Consider the following 22,236-nt stretch of genomic DNA (forward strand, 5'->3'; position numbering starts at 1 on the left):
GTTGTGCCTCAATAAATCATTTTATTTGTTTATTTGTTTTTAGCGACAACGAATCAGAGAACTTATCCTTAAGCAGCAGCAACAGAGGAGTGCAATTCGACAGGAGAGAGGCCACCAGGAGCACACGGGGAGCATTAACCCAGAAGCACCACGACCCTGGCCTCAGGAGGGCCAGGGCGAAATGTTTAACAGACCTCCTCCTCCATATCCTGGACAAGTACCCATGAAAGGACAAACGAGGTTTCCTGGACCATTTCCAGGTGACCAACATGTCTCTTTTCCTAATGAGGGGCAAATGTTTCGAGGCCCACATCCAGGCGACCATAATCTGAGACATCAGGGACCAAGGTTTGTGTTATATTATACAATTTTCTATAACTAATCACTCTTCACTGATGAAATGGGAAAACACAATTCATTTTTGGTTTGATTGTATTTTAGGTTTGCTTTTCCACCTGGGGGTATGGGACCACACGGACCAGAAGAGTTCTTTCCCCGGGGTCAGCATCCGATGCAGGATGTGCCTCCTCAAATGAGACGCTCCCTGTCTGCAGAAATGGCCAAAAATATGGCAGGCAACCCCATGGGTATGCCCCAACACTTCCCACCTCGTGGTTTACCTGTGCAGCAGCACAACATAATGGGCCAGCCTTTCATTGAGTTGCGCCACAGAGTTACAGAGAACAGGCCACGGGTGCCATTTCCACCAATGGCTATGCAGGCAAGTGATCCCAACTTGCAGGTTCAAAGACCAGCAGGGTTCTTTGGAGCAGCTGATTCGCGGTTACCTTTACATCAAGGCCCCAGGATGTTGAATCCCATGACCAGCCAGACTGCACAGGTGCAGCTGTCTGCAAGCATGGACAATCTCAGTCCGCAAACCCAAATGACAGGACCCAATGCAGTCAGACAGTCTCTTTTCATGAGATCCATGAGCCAGCCTGCTTCAAATGAGACTCAGCACATGACAGCAACAATGACTTTGACGGCACCTCCTGCTGGACAAACGGAGACTGTGTCTGGCAATGAAGCTATGGAGGAAAAACTGGACCCAGAGGAGTCTGCAGTCAAAGATCTGGAGGATGTGGAAGTGAAAGATTTAGTTGATGCTGACTTGGAAAACCTGAATTTGGATCCTGAAGATGGCAAAGACCTAGACTTGGAGACCAATGACTTACACCTTGACGACTTCCTGACGTCTGGGAAATTTGACATTATTGCATATACAGACCCCGACCTCGATGACATCAAGAAAGATATGTTTAATGAGGAACTGGATCTCAGCGACCCCATGGATGATAATACAGACACTGCAGATATTAGCAAAAACTCCAGCTCTGAAGCCCAAGCTTCATCTAGTTCAACAGTAGTACAGGAAAAATCTGAGGTTTCAGGTGAGAAGTCGACAAATGATGTTAATCAGAATGTCCAGGGGGATCAGGACTGTGCTACTGTAGCTCTTGTTAAAGAAATTAAATTAGAGGTCAAAGACAGTGAAAGGTCACCAGAGGGGACAGAGCAGCCAGCTGCTGAAAACACCTTAACCACAAACCAGCAGGGAGAGCTCCCTGACTCTTCCCCAGTTCTTTCTAGTTTACTCATTAAGCAGCAGCCTGAAGAGCAGTCATTAACTCAAATTGTGGAATCTGTCAGTCATGGTGGGACCCTCGTGTCTCAGCAGAATCCAGTCCCTGACACTCAACAGAACTCTGGATTTGCATTGAGCCAACAAACATTAGCTGACAACACCACCACAGGTGATCCTTCTATGACTGGCTTTGGAGCAGATGAAAAAATGGGGCTAAACACAGGTATGGACCCAAATGGTCAGACCCAGCAAACAATGCTAAACCCTCTATTGGGTCAGCAGGGCCAAGCACATCGTCCGCTTTTGCTGGAGGAACAACCACTGTTACTGCAGGACCTTCTGGACCAGGAGAGGCAGGAGCAGCAGCAGCAGAGACAGATGCAGGCCATGATACGACAGCGATCCAACGACTCCTTCTTCCCTAATATAGGTAAGGTGTTTAAGCCCTGTTGCTGCATTTCCCAGATTTCCCCTTTTCTTTTTGGAACAAATGCTGATTGTACGTCTTACTTTTAGATTTTGATGCCATCACTGACCCTATTATGAAAGCCAAAATGGTTGCCCTAAAAGGTATTAACAAAGTGATGGTTCAGAACAACATGGGAATGCCTCCAATGGTCATGAACAAGTAAGAAAAAATAATTAAATTATACTTAATTCAAGCAACATAGTAACATGTCACAACATTGCATAAAATATAAAAAATATACTGTAATGATGCCAAGTGATTTTCATCCCAGGTTTCCTCCTGGCCCTGTTCCACCTAGTCCTGAAAATACACCTATCCCTCCACAAGTTGTGGGACAGGTAATAAAGCCAACACTCTTTTTGTATAATGTCTGTCTGTCAGGAAGTTTCTCAGTGACACAGTCTTTATGTGACAATGTCAATCTGGCTTGCAGGATGGAAAACTGACACAAGTCGTTAGACCCAGTCCTCCAAATTTCGGACCAGGATTTGTCAGTAAGTAATGTTTTTAAATGTTCAATGTAGGTTGTTTTGCTTTCCTTCAGATTGTTACCAACCGAGCCATTTTCTTTTTTTCAGACAATAATCAGAGAGCTCAGTACGAGGAGTGGCTGCAGGAGACTCAGCAGCTACTTCAAATGCAGCAGAAGTTTCTGGAAGAGAAGATTGGAGCTCACAGAAAGTCTAAAAAAGCTCTTTCTGCCAAGCAGAGAACAGCTAAGAAAGCAGGCAGAGAGTTCCCTGAGGAAGATGCTGAGCAGCTCAAACATGTCACAGAGCAGCAGGGTGTAGTGCAGAAACAACTGGAGCAGGTAAATGTGAGGCCTGTCAGGCTCTAACACTGAATTTTATGGCAGCTAGACATTTTCCACACAATAGCCATCTTACGTCCCACTGTAGGATGGATTTATTCTGGGCCAAATGTAGCTCTCTGCCAGAGGTAAAAGCTTCAGGTTAATTAGAACCATGGCATATATAACTGGATTATGGTGACGTAAAGGAAAACTGTCTATGTTTTATCGTCTGTCTATTTTATCTTAGGTCTATTAACTTCTTGCATTGCAAGAAGAGAAATCTTTAATGTGAAAAAGCATGTTTAAATTATTAATTCAAGGTAATTTAATTACACAAATAAAGCTAGCCGTGTTGCACTACAACAATAGGAAACAGCAGGGTGCTGGATCCTGGTTTGTTTTTTTATTTACTAACTGCAGCAACGATTTGGCTACCGCAAACTAGTCAACATATCGGTGACGCCAAACTGTCTCCTCTTTAAGTAAGCACTTGCATTCATGTCAATTAATTAATTTACACATAAAACCCTGTTATGCTACAGCGACAATTAAATCAGCTGAGTTTGAACCCATGTGTTTTATATGGAATGTACCATTGTAATTTCTCTAGTGCTATTAAGTTTTAGCATTATAAGCATTATAAAAGATAATTGTTTCTCAAAGAATATAAGAATGTTTTGTAAAGTTACACTACCAACAAACGTATTAATTATTTTAACATCATTCCTATGTGAACCATCTTTCCCCCAGATTCGTAAGCAGCAGAAGGAGCATGCTGAACTCATAGAAGAGTACAGAGTGAAACACCAACAAAACAACATGACTCCCATCATGCCTGGGATGCACCCGATGCCAGGTCATGGCAGCATGGGCCCCAGTGGACAACCGATGGTTCAGCCTCCCATGAACCCCATGATGCAGATGCCAGTTCACCCCGGCCAAGTAAACGCACCTCCACGCATGCCTAACCCACCACCTGGCTGGCATCCAAATGCCCCCATGTCAATGGGTGGACCAGCCATGCCACCGATGATGCCCCAGCAGGTACCTATGGGAAATCCAGGTCAGCATCATCAGATGTCAATGGGTAACATGCCTCAGCACCCACAGATGCCTATGGATCCCCAAGCAGCCCAGATTCCAACAGGTGGTGTAAAACCCATGCAGCCAGGCGGTGTTAAGTTTGATGACAACAACCCTTTTAGTGAGGGTTTCCAGGAGCGGGAGAGGAGAGAGAGGCTCCGGGAGCAGCAGGAGAGACAGAGGGTGCAGCTGATGCAGGAGGTTGAAAGACAGAGAGCTTTGAAACACCGTATGGAGATGGAGCAACAAGGAATGATGGGTCCCGACGGAAACATGGCACCGCTCACTCAAATGCCTTTTTATAACACAGAACTGCCCCAAGACTTCATGCAGCCCCAGAGGCCCCCTCTACAACAGCAACCCCTGGGACCTGTGTATCCTCAGCAGCAAGGCACACAGCCTCCTGGTGCATTTATGCCAGGTGACAGAAGGGCACTGATGGGTAATGGAATGATGCCTCCAGAAATGGGCCCTGGTTTTGGGCCGGATCATCTTGCAAATCAAGCACCAAAATTTCCTCAGGGTCATCCAAGGCCCCGTCAGTTCAGCGGTCCAGGGCCAATGCTTCAGATGCCAGGTGAAGGTCTGCCTGTTGACGCTGCTACACATCTGCCGTCTAACTTTCCAGGTTCAGGCCAGTCTCTTATCCAGCTTTACTCCAACATCATTCCAGATGAAAAAGGGAAGAAAAAAAGGAGTCGCAAAAAGAAGAAAGATGACGATACAGATTCTGTCAAAACCCCTTCAACACCACACTCTGACCTGACCGCTCCTCTCACACCATGTGTTTCAGACACTTCCTCAACTCCAACCAGAAACACCCATCTTTTTGGAGAACAGGACCTGTCAAGGTCACCTTTACTGGGATCCTCCACCCCAAGTCATTCAGAGCTGGAGAGACAGCTTTCTGGAGGACAAGCAGGTCTCTCATCAGAATCAGCCAGGGCACAGGAGCACGACCAGATCATCAACAACATAAAGCTGGAGCAGACTGAAGCCAGTGAGTGTCATGGACCTGTTAGCTCAGAATTGGGCTCCATAAAGGAAGAAGGCGGTAAAGGCAGCACATCCCCCTTCCCTGCAGGACAAAGTCCTAAGGGGGAGGCTGGCAATGAACTACTGAAACACCTCTTGAAGAACAAGAGCACCCCTCCTCCACTGCCCCAGCAGAGGTCAGAGGAGAGCCTTCGCTTAGAGGAGGAGGAGTCTACAGACTGTAAATCCCTGCTGAGGCAAAGCTCCATTGACAGCAATGGGGTAAGTCTTTGTTTTAGGAATAGGCAAGAATTGTCACTTCCAGTTGACCACAAATTTGTATTGCATTCATTTCCAATAAATTATAATTTCTTTAGCAATTATTTATTTGTTTGGCCACGCCAGCTTTGTGAAAGCACTTTTCTCATCTCCAGGCTTTCTCAGACGGTATCACAGACTTCCCTGGGTCTCTGCTTCCTGAACAGGAGAAAAAGAAAGGGAGGAACAAGAGGGTGCCGAAGGGAGGAGAGAAGCCTGTTTCCCGATACAAAAAGAGGAAGAAGGAAGGAGATGAAAGGCAACTGTTGCACTCTAGCACTGACGCTGTAATGAGCCAAATCAAACAGGTTAGAATTCTTATAGCTCTCATCACTCGCATTTCTGACACCACTAATGCGTGGCCCTGGATTATTGTTATTGTCAGATAACGGAATTATCACTTCACAGTGAACAGGTGCTAATTTTACATATCACTGCTGTAATCAGCTACTAGCAGGATGGCAATACTACAACACAGTATTAGGAGTTGTTGTTTGGCAGGAGAGTGAAAATTAATTCTTTACTTATTTTCTAGAGTAAATGATTTTTACTAAATCAGACCTCTTGGAGATAAACGTCCTGTTAGTAATGTATCCACAGTTATTACAATGGTAACAGCAGATAACCTAAAGTATTAAGATGTATTTGATATACCTTTTTTTGTGGTTGTAACTAGTATGGAGTCATTAGCACCAAGATGTCTTTCTAACCATATTCTTTACCTTTCCCCTCCTGATACAGCAGCTCTCTCTGCTGCCTCTCATGGAGCCCCTGATTGGGGTGAACTTTGCACATTTCGCTCCCTATGGCAGTGGCCAGCTCAACGGAGAAAACCTCTTATCTGGTACATTTGGCAGTGCTTCACTGGACGGAGTCTCTGACTATTACTCCCAGCTTGCCTACAAGGTAGAATCAGTGGCCACTTTAACACTTTGTACTATGTGGACATCAATCTGGCAGTTTCCACAGCAAAGTTTGCTGATGTCGTTACTGTGCTTATTCTCACAGCAGAGTAACTTAAGTAATCCACCAACACCACCGGCATCTCTTCCTCCCACCCCACCACCTGTAAACCGCCAGAAAATGATCAACGGATTTGCCACAACAGAAGAACTCGCCAGCAAAGCTGCAGCCATGGGTAAAGTTTAGGGTGTAACTATCAGCTGATACGAATCAATAGTCATTGTGTGAAGTCAAAGATGCAAAATTAGAGCTTTAGAAACTGATGTGATTCCATATGAAACAGATGTGATTCCATATGAAACAGATTTGATTCCATATGAAATAAATATTAGGGATAGCCTTTAAGCTCAGTATTTTTGTTGATTGTTTATAATGTAAAGCTGAAATCATGATTACGTCTCCAGTGAATCACTTGTTAAATTGCAGTTATATAATAATATAACTATGCAGTTATATAATAATATAAAAAGTGTCCTGTTTTGGTTCAGGTAGAGCTTAAAATGTTTAACTACCAACTGTAAAATATGCTGATATACCTGCTAATTTTAATGGACAACAAGTATCATTGTTACATTTAGAAAATCTATTTCGTTTGTGTAGCTAAAAAAGTATTTTGTTTCACTTATATTTTTGTCAAATTAGCCAGTAATCACATTTTGCGTTTTTTTTCTTCAGTCTCCAAAGGCTTGGTACCAAAGCCGCTCCACGTCCCATTCAGGACTGAAGAAGACCTGCTAGCAAGAGCAATCGCTCAGGGACCTAAAACGGTGGATGTTCCTGCCTCTCTTCCTACTCCTCCACACAACAACCAGGAGGAGCTCAGGTACTGGAGAGATTGTACTAATTCTTCCACTGAACTATTGCAACTACTGTGGCTTTTTCTATTTATTTAAATGTTCTTGATTATGATGTTTTGATCAGTAGTAACAGAGTACAGGAGTCGTGCAAAGACAGGGACACACCCGACAGTTTTGTTCCATCGTCGTCTCCGGAGAGTGTGGTTGGTGGAGAGATCAGTCGCTACCCGGACCTTTCTCTAGTGAAGGATGAGCCATTGTCTCCCTGCATATCCCCTATCCTCCCCATGCTTCCACCACCTGTTGGCAAAGGTAAATATTACCTTTAAATATCTCACTTAACCCTGATTATCCGGGACAAATCCACAGCTACCCTAGAATTAATCAGATTAGTGTTTGACAGCCCTAGTAAATATACAGTCATTTTTGTTTATCCACTTGAAATCCATTGTTTCACAATCATTAAAAATCAACCATGTTTAACATAATCATTTTTATTTGTCCTTAAGCCACAAAGATCAAACTGCAAGATATCAAGAGTGAACCATCTGCAGTGTTCTTTGGCTCCCCCTTTGACCCTGCGTCTAATGACTCCAAACAAAGGCTGGTGTCTGTAGCTATCACACTGAGACCAGCTGCAGCCGAGGTAAGAACAGAAACATTAACCAGTGAGATAAGAGACTCATATATTTAATTAAAACCTGTTTACCTGAAGTGTTTTTTTTTTTTCTTTTCCTCAGAACATCACAGGAGTCGTCACTGCTATATCAGACCTACTGGGTGTGAAGATTCCGAGCAGTTATGAGGTCAGCAGCACTCCAGACAGGGGCCCTCTATCTATGCACAGCAGTCCAAGAGCGGCTCCTCATGGCATGGAGCCTCGGCCGGCGATGTTGTTCCACGGACAAGGCGACAATGGAGGGTTTCACGGGCGGCCGGGTCATATGGTCAGACCCAGCCGAGCACAGGCGATGATGCAACAACAGCAGGGACATCATTTCCGCTTTTATACCAACAGTCCAGGTGAGGATTTTAATCAGTGGATTTAAATGTCATGTCTCGTTAAAACTCTACACTAGTAATAACTTATCGTGAATAGAGCAGAAACTTTTCATTTATGATATTATGTATTTATTTGTAAGAACCTTATTCATCATAGCATCCCTTAGCTTTGCATTTTCTACAATAAACAGTGCTGAAAATAATCTAAAATAAGGTTAAACGATGTTTAAAGTCAAAGATAAACCAAACTTTAGATTTTTTTTTTTAAACCATGATGTGTGTGTTTCATTAGGAGTTGCTGCGGCTCGAGGACCTGATCAGAAGCCCCCTGCCAGCCCTGGATGCAGACCACAGTGGTGCTGCCATTGTAAGGTGGTGGTTCTGGGAAATGGTGTGCAGAAGTCCATCAAAGATATACCTTCACACCTGAAGGTAAGATGTTTTTAGCCTTCTCTGTGAACATGCCCCTTGTTTTCAATGATAAATATCAGTTCTAAAAATGTTGGTCCAAATGGCCCATGTGCAGTTTACATGTGACGTCAGATTGTCTAGATATTTACTCTCATGATTGATGATGCAAAGTAAAAAGATATTCTTCTGGCAAGCAGTACTGCCAGACCTGGCTGAGTGAGCGTTTGTGTGCATGGCAGAAGTGCTGGGAGAAGGAGGCAGGAAGTTTTATGCAGTACTGTGCCAAACTGCTGACATCGAGGCTTATTTTAGCGCTGGATTCCACCGAAGAATCTTTTTATAGCTGCTTCTTGGTATTTCAACCATACTTTAATGTCACTTTCCTAGTGCACTGTCACTTGTGTGCTATCTTTCCTGCCTTCATTAGGCTGGATGTGCCAGTCATTTCCACAGAATTGTCATGGATAATACAGCATCATGGGTAATACTGTAGAGCAAATCAGCCTAATCAACTGTAATCAAATCAGGATCTAGTTAATTGGAGCTCACTTAAAATGTGCTTGCTACGTATGTGTTTATAAATAAGGGGAAGTGGTTACTCGTGTGTCCAATTTTTTGCTGTATCCAGATGTCTTTATTGGGAACAGTGGTGGTAACCATTGATCTCAATTCTGCATTGTTTTGTTAATGAACATCTTGCCAGATTTGTAAAAATTGAAATACTCATCGCTGGGCTTGTCATCTTCTCTTTGACCCTTTGTTTTCTGAATAATGTTGGGACTTACTGTGGTTTCTCTCTGCAGGTTTCTGATGGTCGATTTAAATCTGACGAAGATCTGGTTTTCTGCAGTCAGAGCTGCTTCCTCCTTTATTGTTCCTCATCACTGCTGCAGCCTAAACCTGCCTCAGAAAATAAGGTGAATTTTCACTAACATAAGTATGATCGCAGTAAATATCAGTATACATTTTGATATTAAAACCACAGCGTATACAGAACCTCGAAAATTAAACCACACCTCTACATTTGTTTTGCTGATGGCCATTTTTCTGTGGATTTCAGGAAACAGTGTCACTCCTCTCCGCCTCAGGGCAAACTGAGAACTTGTCCAAAGCTCAGCATCAGTACAGTAACAACATGTCATCATTGGATGTCCACTGTTTGGCCCAGCTTCAGCCCAAGCAGTCTCCTCCTTCCACTCCCCCCATACCCTTCCCAACAGTAGGCGAAACACCAAAGATGGAGACAAAGTCCGATGCCATCAAAGTGACAGTGAAGCTGAAAGCCCGGCCGAGGTCCCATGACGGCTGGAGCCAGGGAAAGCGACAGAAGGGACTTCGCTGGAGGAAGTGGACCATCCAGATTGTGGTGCCAAGAGGAAATTCACAACTGCCAGATGAGGACAAAATTGACGAACTCCTTAGGAAACTCGGGGCCTCGCTGCGTCCTCCCGCCTCTCTGCGTGACCACAGACGTTGCTGCTTCTGCCATCAGTTTGGTGACGGGCTCACAGACGGCCCTGCTCGACTGCTGAATTTGGACCTTGATGTGTGGGTCCATCTAAACTGTGCCCTGTGGTCAACTGAAGTGTATGAAACTCAAGCCGGCGCGCTCATCAACGTGGAGCTCGCGCTGCGCCGAGGTCAGACGGTACGCTGTGCCTTCTGTCAACAGACTGGAGCCACCAGCGGCTGCCACCGCCTACGCTGCACCAACGTCTACCATTTCACCTGTGCTCTCCAAGCTCAGTGCACCTTCTTCAAAGACAAGACCATGCTCTGCCACGCCCACAGACCTCGGGGAACGGCAGGACAAGCTCTGGAGCATGAGCTGCGTTGTTTCGCAGTCTTTCGCCGGGTCTACATCCAAAGAGACGAAGTGCGTCAGATCTCCACCGCAGTGCAGCACCCTGAGCTGGGCTACACCTTTCGAGTTGGAAGCCTAGTGCTCCATGCAATCGGGCAGCTCACTCCTTTCCAAATGTCTTCTTTCCATTCGCCGTCTGCCATTTTTCCCATCGGCTACGAGGCTTGTCGCATTTATTGGAGCATGCGCCACGGAAACCGCCGTTGCCGGTACATCTGTTCTGTGGAAGAGAAGGAAGAATTGCCAGAGTTTACCATCAGAGTCATCGAACAAGGCTACCAAGACCTGGTCCTGACTGACACCTCCGTTAAAGGTTTGTCCTTACTCATTCTTGACACAAAGTTGTTTAAGAATCATGTCTTCAAGATGTTTTTAACAGTTCTACTCGTTATGTTTGCTTGCTTTGTTATGTTCAGGCGTGTGGGATAAAGTTCTGGGACCAGTAGCAGAGAAACGAACCGAGTTGGGCACTCTGAAGCTGTTTCCCATTTACCTGAAAGGAGAGGACCTGTTTGGGCTCACAGTCCCGGCCGTCACCAAGATCACTGAATCGGTCTGTAGCTGCTGTCCACCACTGGACAGTTATCACCGTATATTTGTTTTATTTATTTTAACCAGGAAAGTCCCGTACAGATTAATAATACGTTTTACAACAGAGACCTGGCCAAAGGCAGCAGCCAATCAGTAGAACCCAAGAGAACACAAATAAATATTATTCAAACAAAAATAACACATCAAATGATGCCCTTAAAGTTACTACTAGATATAAAGGTTTCTTATTTGTATTGTTTCATGTTCATGGTGCACAATAGAAAAATGCAGTTTTCACTGTTAAAACCAAAGGATCATTTAAAACTTTACTCCAGTCATATCCTGTGCCATGGACTTAACTTTACCGTCTTACTTTTTTATATCAGCTGCCAGGAGTGGAGGCCTGTGACAGGTACTCATTCCGTTATGGACGTAACCCTCTTGTAGAGTTGCCTCTCGTGTTCAATCCAGCTGGCAGCGCCCGTGCCCAGCCAAAGATCGGTTCTCCCTACACTACCCTGGTCCTGAGGTACTGTTGAAATTCTTTATAATGATTTTCTGTTTTAGGTTTTAGTGCAGGTTATTGTTAATTCAAATACTTTTTTTTTCTTTCAAAATAAAGGCCACAACCACAGGCTGTATCCACCAGCAACGCCAGGTCCAACCAGAATGTGGCCCAAGGAGAAACTGGCGCCCCCCACAATAAGCCTCCTGTAGTGCACCCCAGGTCTTCTCAGTACCGTTGGATGAAGAGTGAGTGGAGAGCAAACATTTACGTGGGCCGCTCCCGCATCCAGGTGAGATTTGGGCTAAAGGACTGAAAAGGATGTTGGACATCAACTGTAGGCGTGAAAGTAAACGATACATGAAATATATTCCCAGGGCCTGGGACTGTTTTCTGCCAGAGACATTGAAAAACAAACTATGGTGATTGAGTACAACGGAACCATCCTTCGAAACGAGGTTGCCAAGAGGAAGATGGAGATCTATAGATCTCAGGTTTGTGTAATTTGTAATCAAAATTATTTTTCTACACCATACTTTTTTTTTCTTTCATGTTAACAGTGGTTGACAAGTAACTTTTATCTTCTCAGAACCGGGAAGTTTTTATGTTCCGCATCGACAGTGAGCATGTCGTTGATGCCACTCGGACTGGAGGGCTTGCAAGGTAGAGTTGGATTCTTTGTGGTTAACCTGTGGTCATGTTAGTTTAATACTGCATGTACCATTAATTTTTTATCTTGGCAATATAGTGTGGATTTATCACAATTCATTATAATTAATTACAATCTCCATTATTCACAGCCATAGTGTAACATGGAATACATTTTCATTTTCTCTCTCACAGATACATCAACCACTCTTGTGCCCCAAACTGTGTTGCTGAGGTGGTAACATTTGAACGGGGTTACAAAATCATCATCAGCTGCATACGCAGATTAGAAAAAGGAGAGGAGGTGAGTTTTCTTTTGGTGCTCCTGCAAAATATGCCCGTTTTGAAGAGTGAAAATTCTCCTTTTAAAGACTCTCTCTCTCTCTCTCTCTCTCTCTCCTCATGAGTATGCTGTGCTTCGACTACAAGTTTGACAGAGCGGAGGGTCAGCACAAGATCTCCTGCCACTGTGGAGCTCCTGAATGCAGGAAGTGGATCAACTGAGGATGACGTCAAAGCTTAATGCATTCCGTTTTCATAGTGCGTGGATGCTGTGATTTCTGCACAGAGACACTCTTCACACTAAAGTCATTGTACTGAACGAGCAGACGGCCTGAACCTATGGAGGACGTTAATGATTTTAGATGTTGGTTCATTAAGAACCGGAGGGTGGAGGAAGGAGGAAGGGAAAACGTTAACACAGTAGCAGGATGTGACTTGTGCCATATGTGAGGGTGAAGGAGGGGGGGGTCTGTTGTATGAGATGCCCCTGTCTTTGTGTGTGTGTGTCTGTGTGTGAGTATGTGTATCTGTATGTGAGTGTATGTGAGTGTGTGTTGGGTGTACATACGGTGCGGAATCCACCAGCGAATGAGAAAGCACTGTGCAGGGTGCAGCCTTATTGCATACTAAGGGCAGGCCCTTTTGTCCGTGTATACCGTACGACTAAACGTAGACATCACTGAATGAGGAATGTACAGCAACAAATACTGCGAAGGGAAATATTAACTTGCACTAAAAAAATAGAAAATAAACAAAAAACAACACACACGTACACACAAACTTTAAAAAAAATACTTGATTCCATGAGTCAGTTTTATCATAGGTCTCAGTCATGTGATTTGTGTGGAATTTGAGAGGTTTGTATTTATTACCGAGTGAATGAATTTTATTCTCAAAGTGATGAGATTGCATTGAAGAAGGCGAGATCGCTGTTGTTTGTGTTTTTTTTTGTTTGTTTGTTTGTTTTTTTGAAGACTGAATAAGACATGCTGTTACTTTTGTAAAAATAAATGTACATAAAGAATAACTATAGGAATAACCGACCAAATACTACCTTAACCTTGATGTTTGGGTGTTTCTCAATTTGTTTCTGTTCTGTTTGTCAATGAAATTTATTTAAGATGGATGTTATTTCAGTTTGAGAGTATATATTATGACTATTCTGTACAGAATTTGTAATATAACCACAATAATTCACAAAGTATTTTTGTTGTATTAAAAGTAAGGTATTGTAGCGTATTGTTTTGTGACTTACACACACTTTGACCACTCAAAAAAAGTAATATTTTTGTTGAACAATGTAACACGTTGTCAGTTACAGAATCAAGACAAACGAAGTAAGAGGTCCTCGTGATCTAATTGCTGTTAATCAGGTTTAATTTTAATGAACTGTGAATTTGGTTTTGAAACCCAAAAAAATGACTTTTTAACTTTTTACCACAACTATAAACACCGACACGTGTTTATCTGTTTTCCTTTTTACGTCTAATGGAATTAGACAAACTGATGTGTGACAGAAAGAATGGGGCGGATCTTCATTTTGAATCATGGGTCGTTCTAACTTTTGTGGACAGTAACGGCGTTTTCCTTAATCAAAAATATTTCTTATACTGACACCTCACAAGTCACAAGCCGAGAAACGGAGGAGTTGTCACGTGCACAATTTCAAGTCGACTGTAAAACTTTTTGGAGACAGTCTTAGAACTTTTAATGTATATGGCATGTATTTTTTTAACTTTCCGAAAAAAAAAACTCAATTGTATATATTTTCTCAATGAATGGTTGTAACAAAATTGTTTCTTGATATTTTTTTTTCTTCTCTTGTATAATATGACATCATTCTGCCAGTGTGTTTGTGCTACATTTTCTTGGTCGTGTAAAGTAGTTGATTTGTTTTTTTGTTTCGTTTTGGGTTTTTTTTTTCTTCCTTTTTTTGTCCTTTTTTTGAAAATGCCTTTTGAAGTGTACAGACTATGGAGTTTGTGGAATTGAATTTAGAAACATTTACAAAAATAAACTATTTTACATGTTAGCAGGTTATTTGCTTTCCATTAAATACAGTACAGAAGATATAGAGAATAATACAATGTTGGCTGTAAGATTTAAGAGCTAAAAACAGAAGTAGCTTCTTTTTTCTTTTTTTTTTTGAGGGGGGGCTGGGTTTAGTTATATATTTGTATGCAAACATGGATATGATCCTTCAGATTGTGTGACATCAGCGTGTTCCCCAGCTCACTGGTACCACTAATCTACATGGTGAGTCAGTTAATCTAGGTTCTTATCTGGGATTATGATGTGAAATTACAGACACAGTCCTGGGACAGTGACCAAGTAGTATACAAGTATTTTACACTACGCCTTCATGTCAGAGCTGATGAGGCTGAAAATTAAGGATTTCATGCTGAAGGATCCTAAAATGACTACAAAGATTATAGTGATTTAAGTCCAGTCTGGAAATAAACAGTCCAGAAAGTACCGTGCCCAGACGCCTGCACAGGAACGGACCGTGGGGCTGCAGGCGTAGAATAACTACACCTGTGATAATTAGACTAGTCTAATGATTTGGTGATGATCCGGTGCATACAGGAAAAGGTCAAGAGAATGGTGAAGATTATAAGACGTTTTCAAGAGTGAATCCTAAACACTCTGCAGCCACTAACATTTCCTCCTGTAATAACTGACCATCATGTGACAGAATGATAAACGGCGTTCATCGTCTGACCTCTGCTTTCCCTGGCACATCTATTTCTTCACATTGCACAATCCTATTATTTTGCAAAATGACATGTGTTCACATGTCTTTATATCCTGAACTTTAGTTGACTTAAATTGAAACTAATGAGCAGGAGGTCAAAGTAAATGGAATTGGCCTTTCTGCTGTAAAATTAGTATAAACTCTGCAGCAAATCAAGACCAGGGTCCAAACCAGTGATAGACGAAACTGGAGAGTTTCCAAAAAGACTGGGTTTTGGAGGAAAACAGTGACAGCAGTCTGTGATTCAGCAGAAATGACTCACAGCTGACGACTAGGATTGCAGTTTTTCTATTTTTTAAATATGAAAATTGCAGGATTAAAAAACATTTGGGCAAAACATTAAGTTGAGTGCGTTTTGTCTTGTCAGAGAGTCCATATAAGAGCAGCAACTCAAACCTGCGTGTTTTTATGAAAATCAGTCCAAAAAAAAAGAAAACACACACATGGTGTTACGCAAAATGCGGTCGTCCATGCAAAAACATTGGTTCTGGCTCGTGTGCCCTCGGTCTTGCCTGATTACACAAACGTAAACAAACAAACGAACTTAAATATGGAGGCGGAGGAAAGGTAGTTATCACCTCTGCAGCAACCGAGTAAACAATCGTGTCACTGTTTCAACGAAATCCACATCGCACTGGGCTGAAAGCAACGTCGCTGTGCGCTGCAGGCTGAGGCTGAGGCTGAGGGGATATGTATTAGTCTCGGGTGCAGATTATGACTCAGCACCTGTAAACACTGGGGCTGGAGATGCGTGCTGTGCCCTGCCTCTGTTTGTGCGTCTACTTCCTGGTGGATGAAGCAGCTCCTCAGTGTTGTCGTAGTAAGTGAAGGGGCAGCAGGAGAGGCAAGGTGGAGGCAGCGGTCGGTGCTCTTAAGTCTCGGTGCAGCTCAAGTATTTTATTTTGGGTTTTTTATCAACCGCGGGTATTAGTTTTGTTGCAGCGACTTTTGCATAAAGAAACATGGGGAGCACGGTGATGGAGTCCAGCAAACAGGGCTCCAAGAAAATGCCAAAGAAGCGGAGAAGTCTGCGGATTAACATGCCAGTGAGTCGGTGAAGTATCAGATCATTGGTCTTCTTGTTGGCGTGACGTTTCACAACACCTTATGCGTTATTTTTTATAGCACGATGTTTACTTTTTTTAAAGTTTTTTTTTTTTTGTCGTTGTTGCGTGTGTGTGCGCACACGTGACGTGTCGAGCCTCCGTGATTGACAGCTGTCTCTGCAGCATGACCTGAATCCGTTTCTACCACAATATCAGTCAGTTATTGTCGAACTTTATCACTAAATATATTTTGTGCAAATTTTCTTTTTCACTTTATGCAACATACTCATCCGCGGATGCAAAAAAAAAAAAAAAACACAAACAAAAAAACAAAACAAAAAACCGAGGGCGAACTGCTCCACCTTGATGTAATTATATTTAATGTATTTAGTACGCGACAATTATCTTTGTCCAATTACAGCATAATCGCAGGCCGATCAGTGTTGCTGAAGATTCCAAGTCTTTCAGGGAAAAATCACAAATACTTGACTCTAAAGAAGTGAAGAACTGGAGTAGGCTGGAGGTCAGTTGTTATCTAGGCAGTTGAACGAATCTTCTGTATAAACAGGCAGTTGTGCAATAGCTACTGTCTATCTCAGGGGAGGAATTATTATTAGCTACTGCCAGAACATAAATATTACACATTTAAAAAACTTGTCCAAGCTCCGTCATCGGACCACAAACCAGATTTGTCTATTGTTAACCATTAGTTTTGTGCAGTGGACCAGGATGTTAATCAGATATTCAAAATCAATTCAGGGAGTGTCACTGCAGATTTGACTAAAAATACTGCTGCTGTCTGGATCCTCCGGATATACAGTTATGGTAAAATATTCACATGATAAGAACACTTTAGGTCAAGACAGGGCTCACAGACTAATGATGTCGTTGCTTATGGGAGCATGTCTGACCTATACCATGCAGGCCGCTGTTAGTGCTGTTAGATATTAGGAGCTAGTTCTGATATTTATGTTAATGTCTATGACAGACACGAGTCATAATACATTATGTAATGTTGTTCTTCCAGCTGAATACTACAGTGATTTTATAGAATGGTTCTGTGTTGTTCCAGTAGTGCTAACCTATGAAATCTAATGATACAATCCCTGAGGTTTGTAATACAAAATTAAAAGTTTGCACCAATAAATTTGTTTAAAAAAAAGTTTTGAGTCAATATTAAAGTGCTGAAGTTGTCAACCAGAACTTCAGCCTCTCCAAACCTAATGTGGGTCAATGACTACAGAACAGGTTTGCGTGGCCACCTATCTAATCAGTGTAATGGAGCTGCATTTGTGCTGCAGCATGCATTATCATCCGTGTAAACCACAGCAGCCCAGCCCTTGGTATGAAGAAGGAGTGTTTGATAGGCTGTCTCCTGCTGCGGTGTAACATGTTTATCTCCCTTTGTGATTGTCAGGGTGAACTGATCCAAGTTGTTCTGTGATCACATCACTCTCTTAAATAAAGATCATTATTGAATCTTCATTTAAAAAAAAAAAAACCCAACCTTGTAATGACGGTGCCTGTTAACCTGTTATGTCTTGTCGTTTTTATTTTTCTGCTCCTAATCTCTATCCTTGACACCTGGTTGTTGTTATTCCTTCGCAGGACTTCGGCGCATTTACTTCCCCACAAGTGGAGAGGAGCGTCTCATCCAAGAGTGCCTCTCAGACGGTAACAGAATTAATATTTTGCCATTGGTTTGTTTTCTTCCCACACATGACTTATCTTGTCCCTTTGGCTCCGTTTGTTTGGCTTTGGGTTCCTTTAGACGTGGCATAAAGAACAAAATCTTACACAAGGCCGTCCTCTGTCAACCTTCACCGCCTTGAAGTGAAGGTCGGCTCCACAGTCAGAGCACATTTACAGGAAATGTATTTTTCTAAAGGAAAAACAGAGATTTCTTTTTCAACACGTGTTGATCTGAACAGGGTTGTTCCTTCATCTGTAGCTCACCATGTGTCATCTACAGTAGGCTGCACACCCAGGCCATGTTGTGCAATAAGGATAAATACAAAATGAAAGAGGCAGTTGATTGGCTGACAGAGTCAATAGCTACTTCACGTGCTGTTGCAAGCTCTTGCAAAATGACAGAGTTGAAGTAGTTGGCAAACAGAGGGGGGTTGGGTGTGTGCTCTCTCAGATTTGTTGTCAGAGGATTGGTTAAAAAAAAAAAAGATATGCAGAGGCAAACAGATCGGTCCTACCTGTTTTTAGATGTGTTGACGTCACTCAATTATTATCAGAGATATTTGTCAATCTTAAAGGTAAAGGTACAGTCCATGTTCAGCACATCACATTTTAACACAAATGTCATCATGGGCCAAATTATATCAGAGAACGTGATCACATGATTTATATTAATATAATAATTATTTAAGAGACAAACAAATCAAATATTCTAAGCTGTATTTGTTGTTATAGTATTTATTATAAGTCATTTATCACTTTACATTTGAAATGAGATGCGGTATTTGTATGATGTTTTTGATCACTTTTCTAATAAGAATTATCTTTATCCTCAAAAAAAAAATTACTCTATGCACAAGATTTTCTACCTACTGTGTGACATTTTTCTATTCCTGGTATTTATGACCCCTGAGGTCGAGATCACCGAAGCGTCTCAGGCTGTGAGTGTTTTCTCAACAGTAAAATAAAAATAAAAAAAAAGGCCACTTTTATCAGGAGAGTAGTTTTTAGCTTTTTTGTTGTTGCTTTACCTGGAATTTGCTTGTTGAAAATTCTTCACAGACCCAGGACAAACAGTTAGAGAGAATCAATAACAGCCGGTAAACCTAGCCATAACACTCAGATGCCCTGAGCGCATTCATAGAGACAGAAGTAGGACAAGGTCTGCTGTGAGTGATCACAGATATCCTAACAGTCCACCTTCTTCTGCTGTAGAGGTGTCCAGCTGACCTGCACTGACCTGCTGTGAATCTAAATAGTTTTACTGGTGTGTGGAACAGCCTGGTTCGGGCTCATAGACACAGACGTCCACCTCTAATTCTTCGCTGCACTGAAGCCAACAAATAGTTAAAGGATTTGTTGTCAACGGATTCAGAGCTTGCAGCAATCGGTGGTGGGAGGAGGCTCCAGTGTCTCCAGCGAGGTTGTCTGCTCTCTCTACACAGTCTATTTACATGAAGCAGACCTTGTGATCACAGTGAAAAAAGCCACGTCATTAGTGTGGTAGTACCAGCCGTTTCAGTTTTCCTTCTGTAAGTAGCTACAATCTTGATTTAACAATATGGCATAGGAATATTTTGCATAGATTTGTTCATACTGATGAAGGACTCCTCCATCATTCAGACGTCCAGTATCTCTACATCACTCTGTGTGGCCATAAAAATACCATGACATCATCCAATAATCCAGTAAATAAAGGTTTAACTTTTGTGTTTTAAGTCAATTCCTGCAAATGAAGTCATCACATCACACCAAAATCATAGTTGGGAGTGGATAGCCATTGGCTGACGCAGTACTTTTCAGCCAGGCAGTGGCATTTCAACAATGCTCAGTTAGCACTAGGGAGCCAAAAAATGTGTGCCAAAAAATGTTCCCAAACCAAAACATCACCACCTGCAGCCAGAGCAGGTGATACCAGGCTGAAGGAAACCATCTGTTAAATTCTTACCCTCCCATTGAAATGTTACACATTTTCTCTCCTTCTTCTCTGGTCCAGTTTTGTTCACCTCAAAGTATTGTGTTTGTAACATGTTGAATTTAAGTTCTCTGTAAGTGAATGTGTCGTGGTTTAGACACCAGTTAAATAGCAGTAATCTCTTGTTACTAAAACCTACTATCAATGGAAGGTTACAGTGCTTAATGACAACAGTCATAACAACATCGCTATCGCTGAGATAAAATAATAAATAGGTTAATATTGAACCTAAATGCAGCACAGTTGTGTCTCCTTCTGGTGTTTGCGACGAACGCAAAGAAAATATTTCTTCACAATATTTTGATTGGTCTGTAGAGCGGGTCAAAACGATGTCAAAAAGGAGTCAGACGGCATTGTTTGTCCGTCTGAGTTTTATCTCTTATCTGTCTTCTTTTTTTGGCAAATAAGAATACACCATGTCATGAGTCTTTTTTTGGACTTTGCCTCCAGGTTCAGACAGTACACATACATACATACATACATACAATACCGATTATTTCTCCAAACTCGAAGATGCTCAACACGAGGATGCCGGGACCTCACAAGAGCATCAACAGCAGCCAGTGTGTTCATGTGTGCTCATACGACTCTCTAAAGTTAGCAACAGATTGTCCAAAAAGTCGAAAAGGAGAAGCGTGAAGTTCCTCTTTAAAATCAGAGCAATCAGCATTTCATAATAAATGTCTTAGGAGTTCATGGTTTTTGTTCTGTACAACAGTTTATCCACTGTTTTAGGTTTTGTTTTCTTGCATCTAAGTTAAATAACAGTAGGACAATGGAGCAAACGTGCAGTCGAGAACAAATAAACATTGCTGCGTCCTGTCTGTCTCTCAGGGGGAGCGCCTGATCCTGACACCAAGCCCCAGCACAGCAGTGAAGAGTCCAGTCAGCACACCACTGCCACCATGTCCACAGTCTGCTCCGGTGCAGTCAAAGATGACCTCACCCAAAAGCATCTTTCCTTACCCCTCCCCACAGAGCACCTCACCCAAATCCTCCCGCAGACTAAGCCTCGGCGGGATCTTCCGCTCGCCGACCAGCTCCTCACCTGTGAGCATCAAACTCTTCTCACGAACCAGGAGAGGTGAGTGGGGAAAAAATCTCACATTTACAGCTCTTTCACGTCAGACTGATATTTCTTCTTTTTTATTTGTCAAATGACTGTTATTATCAATAATAATAATAATTATTATTATTATTATTATTATTCCTTTACTAACGCTAAAATATAGCTATTACAAACATTTTTTTAAATTACCTGGTGATTTTTTTTTCTTTAATTAACATTAAAGAAAACAATTTAAAAAAATAAATGTTTTTAAATGTTTTAACTATTATTTCGTATTTTCCATTAGTTATTTCTTAGCCATGTTCAGTCATAAAATATCTTTCACTTTTTTTAAACAAAGGTTTTATTATTTTAGCTGTAACTTTAGCAGTGCAGTAGTGTTCCACTTTCTGCACCTTATTCATTGTCGTTCGTGCAGTCAGTCCTCGCGTATTTTTACATTTTAAATATTGTAGTTCCCTTTTCGACTTCTTCTGTTGAGAGGTGAAAGTGCAGACTAAGCACTGAGCACACTAGGTATTTATAATCTGAACACATCTCAACATCCAGATATTTGTCATGTAACAGAAGTATCTCCAGAACATGTTTTGAAACTGTTGTTTTGTTTTTTGTTGTTTTTTTTTGTTTTTTTAATAATTCTGTACAATGGCTATCATTGTGCCAACAAGGAAGTAGAAATAAAACAGGAAAACCCACAGCTTTGTTCTGCAGTATCCTGCTGTTCAACCTGGGCCAAGATTATTATCAGAGATGTGGTCGATGACTTTAGAGCAGACTTTAAACCTTCATCGTCTCGACCGCTTTTTCACATCAACACCTTTGGTGCCTGGTTGTTGTTTATTTTGACAAGTAAAGAGAAGTGATCCTAGTTCAGATTAGATTGTGTTTCACTCTGTGTGTCACACAACTTTATATTGCATAAAATCGTCGTCTGTAAAGAAGTGGAACAGTGACAGCCTGGACATGAAAAGGTTCATGTTCTTTTTTTTCTGCATGTATTTTGGAGACTGGTTAGTACTAATGATCAAAACAAAACCCAGTCTGTTCCACATGGTAGCAGTCCTGCTGGAAACAGCATCCAGCAGCACGCCGATGACTCATGGGTTTTTGGCTCACATGCACAAACACAGAGACATTCTTCAGAGTAGATGGTTGGGCAGAATCTGGTGGATTTTTTTTTTTATTAGAGAAGAGTTCTCTGGACATACATGACGGTACCCCAAACTAAAACACTTCACCACAACCCCTGACCCTGTGGCCTTCAGGTGCCAGCTGCTCAGGATTAGTGGTGTGTATGTGGTTTAAGCCAATACATCATGTGATCACAGATGATGTCATCTGAAGTGAACGGCGACCAGTGGTCACTCTGGTAAACTATGTGAGTGACAGAATGCGTCAGTCTTTATTTTTGTTAGAGGCTGTTTTTGTAGACTTCTCAGTTTCACCACAAGGGGGAGATGAAAGCATAGTTTT

The 22,236-nt window shown here is 42.1% G+C and overlaps 2 protein-coding genes across 12 annotated transcripts in view; both read left to right on the plus strand.

The window, feature by feature from the left end:
* kmt2cb (lysine (K)-specific methyltransferase 2Cb) overlaps positions 1-14,261 on the plus strand; it is a 50,867-nt gene extending 36,606 nt beyond the window's left edge. For 5 of the 11 annotated variants that reach the window (XM_008334158.3, XM_008334162.3, XM_017042415.2 and 2 more), the window contains 24 exons: positions 44-348; positions 442-2,018; positions 2,105-2,216; positions 2,329-2,395; positions 2,491-2,551; positions 2,636-2,868; positions 3,601-5,190; positions 5,343-5,534; positions 5,968-6,132; positions 6,235-6,364; positions 6,865-7,012; positions 7,111-7,298; positions 7,496-7,632; positions 7,727-8,009; positions 8,281-8,420; positions 9,203-9,316; positions 9,460-10,576; positions 10,680-10,816; positions 11,181-11,323; positions 11,417-11,591; positions 11,677-11,793; positions 11,889-11,962; positions 12,143-12,251; positions 12,359-14,261. In XM_008334158.3, coding sequence (XP_008332380.1) covers positions 44-348; positions 442-2,018; positions 2,105-2,216; positions 2,329-2,395; positions 2,491-2,551; positions 2,636-2,868; positions 3,601-5,190; positions 5,343-5,534; positions 5,968-6,132; positions 6,235-6,364; positions 6,865-7,012; positions 7,111-7,298; positions 7,496-7,632; positions 7,727-8,009; positions 8,281-8,420; positions 9,203-9,316; positions 9,460-10,576; positions 10,680-10,816; positions 11,181-11,323; positions 11,417-11,591; positions 11,677-11,793; positions 11,889-11,962; positions 12,143-12,251; positions 12,359-12,451 — 7,407 coding nt within the window. In that variant the 3' untranslated portion in view covers positions 12,452-14,261. The remainder of the gene's footprint in view (positions 1-43; positions 349-441; positions 2,019-2,104; positions 2,217-2,328; positions 2,396-2,490; positions 2,552-2,635; positions 2,869-3,600; positions 5,191-5,342; positions 5,535-5,967; positions 6,133-6,234; positions 6,365-6,864; positions 7,013-7,110; positions 7,299-7,495; positions 7,633-7,726; positions 8,010-8,280; positions 8,421-9,202; positions 9,317-9,459; positions 10,577-10,679; positions 10,817-11,180; positions 11,324-11,416; positions 11,592-11,676; positions 11,794-11,888; positions 11,963-12,142; positions 12,252-12,358) is intronic. The other 6 variants (XM_017042417.2, XM_017042420.2, XM_017042416.2 and 3 more) reach the window with 4 other exon arrangements.
* Positions 14,262-15,558: 1,297 nt separating this feature from the next.
* The window catches only part of LOC103396171 (5'-AMP-activated protein kinase subunit gamma-1-like), a 22,002-nt gene continuing 15,324 nt past the window's right edge, over positions 15,559-22,236 (plus strand). Inside the window, 3 exon segments of the mRNA XM_008334164.3 lie at positions 15,559-16,030; positions 17,639-17,704; positions 20,529-20,778. Coding sequence (XP_008332386.1) covers positions 15,947-16,030; positions 17,639-17,704; positions 20,529-20,778 — 400 coding nt within the window. The 5' untranslated portion in view covers positions 15,559-15,946.

Source organism: Cynoglossus semilaevis, chromosome 20 (assembly GCF_000523025.1).
Source record: "Cynoglossus semilaevis isolate Cse_v1.0 chromosome 20, Cse_v1.0, whole genome shotgun sequence".
NCBI lineage: Eukaryota > Metazoa > Chordata > Actinopteri > Pleuronectiformes > Cynoglossidae > Cynoglossus > Cynoglossus semilaevis.